This window comes from Sceloporus occidentalis, unplaced genomic scaffold (genome assembly GCF_023333645.1).
Source record: "Sceloporus occidentalis isolate IW3139 unplaced genomic scaffold, rSceOcc1.0.p SCAF_77, whole genome shotgun sequence".
NCBI classification, from domain to species: domain Eukaryota; kingdom Metazoa; phylum Chordata; class Lepidosauria; order Squamata; family Phrynosomatidae; genus Sceloporus; species Sceloporus occidentalis.
In genome coordinates, this window is record NW_028317057.1 from 4,304,587 (window position 1) to 4,316,723 (window position 12,137).

At 41.5% G+C, this 12,137-nt stretch overlaps 1 protein-coding gene across 1 annotated transcript; it reads left to right on the forward strand.

The window, feature by feature from the left end:
- Window positions 1-3,224: 3,224 nt before the first annotated feature.
- On the forward strand, window positions 3,225-10,171 carry LOC149285592 (microtubule-associated tumor suppressor 1 homolog). The gene is made up of 2 exons (XM_089495187.1): window positions 3,225-5,363; window positions 10,094-10,171. The coding sequence occupies exons 1-2, from the start codon at window positions 3,225-3,227 to the stop codon at window positions 10,169-10,171; spliced, it is 2,217 nt and encodes a 738-aa protein (XP_089351313.1).
- Window positions 10,172-12,137: the final 1,966 nt, after the last annotated feature.

Here is a 12,137-nt window from a genome sequence, read left to right on the forward strand (position 1 = left end):
TGTGTCTTACTGTGTCTGTGTGTGTCTCACTGTGTCTGTGTGTGTCTCACTGTGTCTGTGTGTGTCTCACTGTGTCTGTGTGTGTCTCACTGTGTCTGTGTGTGTCTCACTGTGTCTGTGTGTGTCTCACTGTGTCTGTGTGTGTCTCACTGTGTCTGTGTGTGTCTTACTGTGTCTGTGTGTGTCTTACTGCGTGTCTTACTGTGTTCATAGCTTATTCAGTTATTGTAATAAATATTTTAGCCCATTTTTTAGCTCAATATATTTTTTCCTTTTTTTTCTCCTCTAAAATCTAGGTGCGTCTTATCAGCAGGTGCGTCTTATAGAGCGAAAAATACGGTATGCACTCCGAAGCCTTGTTCATTTTGTTCACTTCTGTGCTGTGCTAATAGTTATTCAGGCCTTACTTATTCAAGCACCTCTACCAATGACGTAGGCTTGAATAACTTTATTAAACAGCACATAAGTTAACAAAATGGACAAGGCTTCGGAGTTTGTAGTTTGTAGAGGTCTGGCCCTCTAAAACCATTCCAATTTCTCATGTGGCCCCATGGGAAAATTAATTGCCCACCCCTGCTCTAGATTGTAAGCTTGCGAGCAGGGCTCTCTCCACCAAATGTATCGGTTTGTCTTAGTCTGTCAATTCTTGTCTTGTCATATCCCTTTAATTTATGTATTGTATTAAGCGCTGCGTAAACTGTTGGCGCTATATAAATAAAGGATAATAATAATAATAATAATAGACTGCGGTGGAAAACTGGGAGAGAATTGTCTTCCTCCCAATCAATAAGTTTTGTTCTAAAGCGCTGCGTAAATTGTTGGCGCTATATAAAAAAAGATAATAAATAATAACGCATCATCGTGCACGCCTTTATTTTCACAATACCTGTTGGTCTGCATGGTTATTACTTTGGAATCGGCAACCATATAAAACCCAGGTTAGACAGAGCAGGGGGTACATGCGTTTCATAAACATGTTAGTGTTTTTTTTCTGGTTCTGAAGCATGCGACGTGAGCTTATATATGCATGTATGTATGTATGTATGTGTGTACTTTCATATCTAGAAAATCACAATTTCTGAGAACTGCAGTGGAATAGAGGCTCGGATGACTTTGGTTCAGATTTACTCACCGTCATTAAAAATGTTTTTGCGAGTTGGGCATCTGCCAAATCCATCTCGTGTTTTGTTGCTATAGAAATATGTAATTATAATAGGATTAGACTGAAATTCCTTTGAGTTTTTTTGTTAATTTTGGCTTAAAAAGTAACTGTCAGTTTTGGAAACCCATTGATGTCTTTTATAGGGAAAAATCAGGACTCTGAAAATATAACTTGGTTTAAAATGTATTTTCTCCATAGTGGGGGTTATATTCACTATTATGTGAGAATATATACAAGCAGGTGAACAGTTGCAAAACAAGTCTCACCATAAATACTTAGACTCTTCCGAAGTGTGGATTTGGAAGATTCTTATTTGAATTTAAGCTTTTGATGACTGCTCCGCCATGCCTGGGTTCTGCGTCGCACTGTGACACAAGCATCCGACATATTGGTCCAAAGTCTTTCCGATGTTCGGCAACCAAGAGAAGCCTGTGGTGCTTTTTGCACATTAGTCTCTTGCCAGTTTAAATGCTGAGTAAGCCCAAATATTCTCGTGGGAATTTTCAGAGGTCACTTCTAGTTCAGATACATCCCCTTATATTTAGCGCTGTTAATTGTTCATTATTTTTAGCTCGATGTTGGTTTAGCAAGCACTTGGAAGACTCTGATGAAAGCTGAGCACTTGCCTGGTGTCCAGAGAAGTAGAACCTGATGAGGAGCTCGTGGTTTGCATTGTTTCACATTGCTTGATGCCAGAAAGGTAGAATGGGGTAGCCCCAGTCGTATTGTTCTTGGAAACGTGTTTATATTTTGGTTAACTTTATAACATTTTTGAGCTGCTTGCAGATGGAAGGCTGCATTGCCAAGTGTGGACCTAACTTGGGGCTCGTGCAGATTAATTTAGTTTGTGTAATATATGTATATGCTGCTATGTTTCACCTGTATGTGGTCAGGTTCAGGCATGTCAAAGGGAGCAAAAATGGCCTTTGTGTCACAACCACTGGGTGTGTTTCATTCTTCCAAAATAATCTGACCCTTGGCGAGGCCCCTTTAATCTGACCCTTGGCGAGGCCCCTTTAATCTGACCCTTGGCGAGGCCCCTTTAATCTGACCCTTGGCGAGGCCCAGAACAAGTATCTGTTTATGTATTGTAGGTGCAGAATAAAACATGATCACAAATGATTGAAGCGTTTGCTGTACAGTATAAACACACAAACTCCTGTAGGTGGCACCAAGCTTGCATGCATCCTGCTTATTAACCTTGTTTTAATCTTTTGATTACAATTTAGGCACTTTAAAAAGACATTATTAAAGTAGCATTGGTGGCTAATTGAATAGCTGTAGGGCTGAGTCCTGATGAAGGGGTGATGGTGATTCACTTCAGCAGCTCGCTAGCCCACGCATGACTTCGGTGGGATGCAGACAAGAATTTGTTCTCTGCACAAAACACGATACACCCGGTGACCGGTTCAGTTACGTCTTGCAGCGAGCCCAAATACAGACAAACAATTGTCACTGCTGTTATGTACGCAACTACCTGAAGGTCCTAATCCTGGGATTTAAAAGAAAAGTATAGCAAAAAGAAAGGGATTCATGATGTGCAACTTGAAATGGTAGCTGGATCAGAGCACAGTGTTTCTGTAGCCATGTCTGTTCGTTAGAACTTTGCCTTATTTTTAATCCCCCGTTAAGCCTTTAATAAAACATTCAGTAATTAAGGCAAAACTTTGCTTTTGAGAATTCCAAAAAAAACTCCCATGAGACTCCAGATCAGTAAGCCGTGGGTCAGCGCAGCACTATGTGGGAGCTGTCCTTGTGGTGACATGGGGCAGAGCTCTTGAAATAGTGTTACATTACATGGGCTTCAAGATGTTTTGAGGGTAATCTTAAACACATTAATTATGCCCCTGCACATTAAGCTAGTTTTTTTCCCCCAGATTTATTTATTTGAGTGAATAGTGCAAATACATTTTTAATTCTTTCTTGTCTCTTGCAGGTTGACCCCACTAGACATTGAGGCTGGCATGCTGGATCGTGAAAGGATGATGTAATGAAATACAGACTTGTATATAATTTTATGTTGAAATGCCCTGAATTTGTTGTGTGAAACTGGAACACCACAATGAATGTACTGAACACAGAGAAAGCGGGGAACGGTTGTCTGCTCCCCCTGTATGTGGATGACGACAATGGAAACGATATTTCGGAAGCGGAAAATATTCCCAAGCTCCCAAAGCACAACTGGAATGTCCATGTTGGTATCCCGGGTACCGTGGACTTTGAATGTACCAGCTTAGGTGGCAAGAGTCTAAAAGACGATGGCAACCCTTATGCAGTACAGGTGCCCTGTTCCTTTGAATTGGATGAGACGGTGGACTATATAAGCAAGGGCATAGAAGATGGAATGAAATTGAAGAATGAGTTGTCTCAAGTTCAGGATACTGGTAAATTAAAGCAGCTCTGTGAACAAGATGAAACTTTGGATTACATTAACCAGGATTCCGCACGGCTAAAGGACTCGTTTTCATCACACACTACAGCTCATGCTTGTTCACAGTCTGACATGAAGGGCAATGAGGAGCAGTCTGTGCTTTACTTACAGAAGTCCACAGATGAATATTTTAACAAGTCAGGGCTGTCAAGGACTACACAGTTATTTTTGAAAGAAACTGGTGAGGTTTGCAGAAGTTTTTCTGCTGAGCGGGACCTTTTGCTTACGGTCACTGATAAAGGTGCAAGCACTGACGGTGTAAATCATAAAAATAAATCAAATGTAAGCATGGTTTCTTTGTCATGGGACCTTAGCGATGAGATGGTTGTGAGGAAAAATAGTTTTGTTTCAAGCAGCTCTGAAAAACCCCTGAGTACCTCTGTATTAGAAAGTTCAGTGTTACCAAATTCCTCCATTGATGTGTTTTCGGGGTCTGTAAAATGGGCAAATGGCGTGCCTGACAGCTGTCCGGGCAGTGAGCAGCTCGCAAAAGACTTGAGTTATTTTGAAGTGCCTCAACACAGAGATTCCAAAGAAGGGGGGCAGATCGAGACATCTGCTACACCAGAGCCTAGCGTCTTCACCAATGACGCAACCGCAAAAGATTCAAAGGCGATTACCTGCAGCACGGAGGACAGGATAGATGAAAACCACATTTTGCGACCTGCTGATGCAGTCATGGACCGGAATGGGAAAGATGAGCGTAATGGAAAAGGTGGTGCAGTTCTTCCAGTATTTCTGATGGAAGACAGACTCCAGACCAAAAACATGAATGGTACATATTCTGAAGACTTGCACGCATCAAAGTCCTCTAATAGGTGTTTGTCTTCCAGTACAGAGTCAAAAGACTTTCTGAATAACCTGTCCGGGCCAGGTTGCGAGGACACTTTTTTAATATCTAGCCCTAATTCCCAATCGATTAGGCAGGCATATACATCTACGCCGTTACCGGAATCTAAAAATATTACTTTTGCTGTTCCGGTATTGGAAGACATTCCAGGAAATGATCCAAACAATAAACTAAGTGTGGATTCTGAGAAGGACCCCCAAAAAAGTAGCCTCGACGCTTTCAGAGTTGGCTCTGTAAATGGCATGATGAAACCCAATAATAAAAAGCTTAGTGTTGGGGCAGCAACTAGCAAAGCAAAGAAAACTGATGTTATAAGCTTTCCTAAACCCAATTTTAAGAATGTAAAACCAAAGGTGTTGACCCGACCAGCTTTAAACGCTAAAGACGGTGCGTCTTCATCCTCTAAACCTTCTCCCAGATCCCCTACACACTCATCTAAAGCACCTTCACCTGTTGCTTCTCCAAGAACTCAGTCGTCTGCCACCAGCACTTTAAGAAAAAAAACTCTTCTAGAGCACAACGTGAGAGCTGAAACAGGTATTGCTAAATCGCAGAAACAACCAATTAGTAAGCAGCTCTTCTCCAGCCAAGGTGCACATGTCCCAACCCATTCGAAAGCTCCTCCAGGTAAAGTTCCCAGAACTGCTGTGTTAAAGCAGACTACGGATGAGCTCGAAAGAGCCAGTTCTTCCAATTCAACGCGATCCTCTCGCTCGGCTGCAGCTGTAACCTGTACGGCCGGATCCAGACTGACAGAAAACAAAAGTGAAAAGGCGAAGGCTTTCCCGAAGCCTGCTGCCGTGAATGCGGCACCCATGGGGCCAGACAAGATCGAGCAGAACGGCAACGATGATGCTTACGACAGAGAAGACTCCCAGAATGGCAACTGCATTTCAGGGGATATATTTGCCAACATAGTGGTGAGTCTGTGTGTCTTATATGCCGATAAGTGTTGCTGCCAGCAATCGTTTTAATAGACGAGCAGTTAAAGATAAATTATCCTAACATCATATAGTATTTTAACTTGGTGTCCACTGTATATCTAGATTAACGTCTGCTTCTGTAGGAGATGAGTGGCTGCTTTTTTTATAGAATTACCGATAAACAATTACTCTGCATTATTATAAACAAAAACAAGGTAATTACGGATCATTCCACAAATGTTATGATCCTTTCAGAGTACTGAATGTGACACCCGTTCAAGTGACCCTAAAGATGTATATTGCATATATTGTGTATGTTTGCGGTTGTATCTGGGTATAGTAACAATCGAATATTTGCGGTATAGGAGGAACTCGTGTTCACGTCAACATGTTCTGTTGAACGGCTCGTGTTTCAAATGATTACTCCTCGTAAACCACAGATTTACAATAGCAACCAGTGTTTCCAAAAAGAATTTCTGCACTAAACTTTGGCACTATCTGTAGTGTGGGATGCAACAAAACGACCCAGCGGGCTTCCAGTTTTGTATAAATTTTAGCTTGTTTTTTTTTTAATCGCTGCTTGGCAAACCCCAACGGCAAGGGAGCTGTGTTAGTGTCTAACCTTCTAAGTCAACATTTTTATCCTTCTGGAGCTTTATTACAGAATTGTGTGCCGTAAAGAAATGTGCACTTTAAATATCCAATCAGTTATTGCAGAAAAAAAACCCCGCCACGTTGGGGCAATTTATATTGAATCTGTGTATTTTCTAATAAAAGAATGTCACCCGCCGCGTTCCCTGCAAGCTAAGCTTAAGTCGCATTATGAAATGACTATTCTCAAAATATATATTATAGACTTAAGGTGCCATCCATGTTTTCTTCAAAATGTCTTTTTTTTTAAATGAAATCTACCCCAAGAAAGAGTAACTGATCAGATTACATGGTTTGCCTGTTCTGCGGGATTCAACATAGAGATCCCCCGCTGTAGAAGTCTGTCTTTACATATTCGGTGCTTTGTGGCACGTTGGGTGGTGGGAATGACTCTTACACTGGTTATATTCACTGGGGACCTCCATAAACATGAGTGATTTTTAAAGATTCTTACCATCTTCATCTTAAGGTCCGTAACTTGCTCATTGTCACTTTTTTCTTAATATTTTGTACTTTTAATATACACTTGGTTAGCCGCATGTATATGTTGGCACATACACAGTATTGTAGTATAGTTTGTAGTTCATAATAAAGGGGGGATACGGTGGTCTACAGGCAATAAGTATAATATAACCTCTTGGGAAGGGAGGCCTCTGCCCACCAGAGCTTACAGTCTAAATTAGTTTCAAGTTCTAATTAGTGAATTGTTATGGCCGCACTTGGCAACTTTTAGAAACAAAGTAAGAAAGCCTTGGCCTGCTGCGTTGGCTGGAAGGCCAGAGTAAAAGACGATCCCTTCAGTAGGAAGCTGATGCCTGCTCCTTGCTGTGCCCGATGAACATCAATTAGTAAATCCAAATAAAAAAAAAAGAAACGGATCTGGCATTCACGCTTTCCTTTATTCCATCGGTTGGTGATCTCAGGGCTATCTTAGCTACACAAAAAGTTATGATTAAGTATCTGGTGCGCAAAATGCATAAAGCATTTGTGTAGCTGAGATACAGTTACAGCTCTGTTAAAGTTTTTAATGGATTATTTGATGGAATCAAGGAAACCACGAGCGCCAAACCAATTTCTTTCATTACTTTAACTTTTTAAATGAACTTAACCCTTTATTCGCCCATCACAAGGATTCTCATTGTAGTGGCCATATTGCTATAGCAGGGCTTATTAGATGTTGAGGTAGTCTGTGTGATATACCAGCGATTGAAGCACCAGTTATCATTAAACTGGAATAATATATGCAGCCGTCCGCTCCGGGCTGAACAAGCTGTAGTCTGGGTGGAACACACGTAATTATCTGTATTGCACCTGTATTGCAGTTTGTTCAGCAGTAACGTGTTGATTGGATTAGTCTCAGGTAATGTATTGAGGTCAGACTTGTTTTGGATTTGGGTTTGCTTTGAGCAGTCTGACCTGCTGCTCGTTTGCTTTGCCCCCTCCTGTGGGCAGGCAGGTCAGCGGAGAATACTCTGCAGGAACCGCTCTGCTTTTCTTCATTCAAACGGAGATTCCCGAGTTGTGGAAAGTTTCTAACGTTTGATATTTTTGTCTGTAGTTTCAGGGGCAGCTTTAGAGGTATCCCCCCTGTCTGGTTAAATAAGATATGTGCGTACTCATTATATATAACACTCTGTATGTGTATATATGACCTGCATGTCTCTGTATTTAATATAAAATCTAAATGTTTTACCTCCTTTAATGTATTTTTTCTATTTGGACTTATGAACAGCAATGTGGCATCTGCTGGTGCTATATAATAGACATTGTGTCTATTACACATTAAATGCTTTGTGTGTTTATGTACAATGCTTGTGCGTAACGCGCATATTTGTTTACCAGCCGCACTTGCACGTTGCATTCCTTTATGCTTGCGCAACTCATTCTTACACATTTTCCATGTCGCAGAGTAGATTAAAAACACAGCTAAACTGTTGTGCTAGCTCCCTGCTGCCATCTACTGGCTGCCGTGTGAATTACCTGCAGGAAGATAATTGTGCCCAGGCCTTGAGCTGCAGAAAGGTCACTGGGTTTTCAGTGCAGCTTTAGCTGGGTTCGCTTTCTGCTTTTGAGTTTTACTTCCAAATAAGCAGTCATATACATTCAGAACTCACAGTAAGGGTACCGGGCACAGACATGCAAATAAGGACCCACAACATGCCACTTTCCCCTTACCTTCTTTTAGGTCATCTTGTAGACATGGCTATGAGCGAAGTGCAGGGGAAAACTGCGCAGGCTACTGAATTCCACTCACCAAGCCAAATAAAATCTACCTTTATCAGTATGAGCTATGCATGGCTATACATTGGTTTGAGAGTAGCAAATGGTGGCACTGCACAAGCTGGACAGTTCCCTTAAATAATAAAATGACTTAAGTGAAAACCTATTTTTGCCCTGCATGAAGGATAGTTACATGTCTAAAGAAACTTTACTGTTGCATTAGGTGTATATATGTATGTGTATGTATGTGTATATATATAATATATATATATATATATATATATATATAAATACACATAAATTAGTAGAAGTATTATTAAACACTCATCTACAGACACCAGACAAGCCAAAAGGCTTGGTTTTTTCCCTCAGAAATCTCATGGTGCTGCCACAGCCACAAGGGATTCTGGGTAACCTTATTTGCATGCACCTAACCAGAATCCATTGTGGCTGTGGCAGCACCATGAGATTTCTGAGGGGAAAAAACAAGCCTTTTGGCTTGTCTGGTGTCTGTAGATGAGTGTTTAGTAACACTTCTACTAACCCTTAAAATTAAATGGAAGGGTTTCCATCACCTTTTACCCACCCTAACTTATGTAATGGTGTGTGTGTTTATGTATGTGTGTGTATGTATTTGTGTGTGTATGTATAGCGCCAACAACTTCCGCAGCGCTTCTTACGTTAAATACATTCATATGGTGTGACAAAACTCGAGCTGGCAGACTAAGGCTAACAGGGCCCTGCATGCAAGCTTACAATTTAGAGGATTCTCCGTGGCAGACTCTTCTTCGTGAATAGCAGGAAAAAATGTCGTCCTCATGCGCATCCTGGCATGTTCGTAATTGAGCTAAAGGACCAAAAAAAGCCCAAGATATTTTGTATCTTCCCACTCGCAAGCAGTGATTTCTACATTAAACCAATTACAGGTGTGGTTATAATGTCTCCGGTAGCACAGTGCAGCAGTTATAGCCGTTCTGTCTTGAGGTTCTTGTTTTAACCAAAACTTGTAATCATAGAGGCTTCCATGCTTAGGTGGCTCATGTGGCAGATTAGCAGTATATTTTTTTGACACGTATATATAATAAATACAACAAATCTCACTGGTGTGCTTAATTGTTCCCGTCCGTATTTGGTTACTCATCCAAGCTCTGTCTGCTTGTCTGTTTCTCTGTAGTACGCAGGCCTGTAGATGTTTGTAGTTGTAGTCATTTTTCTTTTAATGTAATTATAAAGTATCTATGCATCTCAGGAGGGCACACACCTAGAACAGTCTTCTGAATGTATATTTCGTAGGATTTAGTACTCCGAGAACATTATATAATCACCTGACTTTGCTTATAGTCCTCGGTACCTTCTGAAAGCCTAAGGCTGGAACATCGTAGTCCCTGTTGGAACCGTCTGAGTTTTAGTCGCTCCGCAGAAAATGGGATTGTCTCAGAGAGAGCGCCAGAAGGATTTGCATCTAATTACTTAATTGTTTTGCTCTGCGGTTGGCATAACTTGGTGTGCGCGTACCTGGGTTTAACGCGCCTCTAACACGTTCCTCCATGGTAAAGAAATCAGTGCGTCTGATCTGTCCGAAGATAACATTTGTTGTGGAAAGTTATGTATAAGCAGTGGAGCCAAATGAGGACCCCGTTTTATTCTGTGTTTGGGCCACGCTCACTGATTTAATGCATTGTTGCTACTTTTTAGTATTAAACTTCGCTTTGTGGACTGAATAATTTTGAGTTCTGAATTTTAGCATTTACCATGTAACTAAATCACACACACACACACACACACACACACACACCTACCTTAATTTAGGTTATAAATGATACAATTTGTTCTGTTCTGCTTTTGTCTTTTTGCAGATTCTGAGAGGCCTTTTCCAGCTTGCCTACCCACTTAGTTATGAAGCAGGGATTACCATCAAAAGCATCACTAATTGATTGCAGGATTTTTTTTACCCTGATGAACCCATACATATTGTACTACACTACAGAATATGATGCTAAAAAAAATAACCACAAGATGTTGAGCTCTTAAACAATGCTATTGCTTGCACTATTCAAGTAAATGAATGAAATGCAAATGTACTTATTTATTTCAGCCTTTGTCTGTGAAATTGGCGACTCCAACAAGGAATCTGAACAAGAACCTACTCTCTTGCCTGAGGAACACAACTGGCCAACCTGTGTCTACCGTCAAATGCCGAGTCCTGCCAAGTGATCAGAGGCGGGGTAGCACCGGCAGGAATGTCGTAACTGTCAAGGTGCCTTCCTCTCCCAAGACAAGCACACAAAAGCTTACTGGTAAGATTTTCAATCTTGATTAAATAGTATAGGGCAGCGTGTATCATCTATGATCTCCTGCAATTTGTGATGGATGGGGGAATGTGTATAGTAGAGTCCTGTCATGGGCTTGTCTACTCGAAAACAAGAAAAGGGTCCATTAGTTTTCCTTTTGAGCCAGGGCTATAGTGCAATTACATACGGTAGTGCAATTACATACGGTAAAGATAGAGCGTTTTTATGTTGGTCACCGAAAGAGCCAATCTGCTAAAGATGATGCTGATATTGGCTAACTGAAATATACCGTATTTGCTCGATTATAAGACGACCCCCCAAAATCTGAATATTAATTAAGGAAAAAAAGCCTCAATATAAGACGATCCTATAGGAAAAAGGTTTTACCAGTAAATGTTAATTCATGTAAACTATTACATTTTTTTTAATAAAAGCTATAATTGAGAAAAATATTTTTTTGTTTTTATTTCCTTGTATTTTCCAACCTGCCCCCCAGTTACGCACATCTGCCCCCAGGCTTGCCACTCCAATATGGCACTGTGGCCCATGATATGCCTTTTAACCCTCTATATGCCACTGTGCCCCATGGTATGCCTTTTATAACCCCCTTTGTGCCACTCTGCCTCCAGAAATGCCTTATACCCCTATATTATGGGGCAGAGTGGCATATAGGGAGGTATAAGGCATTTCAGGAAATTCCCTATGCCCCCATTTAACACCCCCCCACACACACACACACACTTACCGGGGCTTCCAATTTCCTGCTGTATACCGGGGCAGCGGGTTGACGTCCACGCGATCCGCGTACACAACTTACGCTGCAGCCGGAAGGAGGTGTGGCTAGCAGCGGGAGTTGTCTGCGTCAATCGCGCAGACCTTCCCCGGTTGTCAGAGATCAGAGTTGCCCGCACCGGCACCGGTGCGGGGAACTCTGATCTCTGACAGTCGGGGAAGGGGGGGACACAAAAGGATCCAGGTCCCCTGCAGCGGTGCGGGGGATCTGGATCTTAGTCTCATAGTCAGACCTCTATTTGAGGTCTGATTATAAGACGACCCCAATTAGAAGCATTTGCTCTGGAAAAAAACAGTCTTATAATCAAGCAAATACGGTAATATACCTGATGAAGAGACCTAGATAATCTCAAAAGCTTGCAGTCTTTAATTTGTTAGCCAGTAGTTATCATTTTTATCAAATCTGCTCGTTATCTGGGGACTTTATACTGTATACGGCAGATCTTCAGCCTCCAGTAATCTTTCTGGATCAGAATTTGGTAACTGACTTGTTTAAGAGGAGAGGAGATCTTTGGCGGGATGGAGGTTGCCATGTGCTTTACCCAACAAGCCACCCACTGATAGAGTATAAGCTGTGCTACCCGGGGTCCACCAACCCCTACGCCAGTGGACTTTCACACCACAGCCTTTTTGTTTTGTATTTTCTTTAATAAAGAGGACCTTTTTCCTGTGATTTTTATCACCTGTACGCTTTAGGTTGCCTTTCTGATTTTATAGTTACAAGGTATCATTATCGGGTTTCAGTAGTGACTGCGGCATTTTCCCGTTTGTGACGAATGATACAAATTGGTAAAATGCGTGCCGAGACATGTGGCAG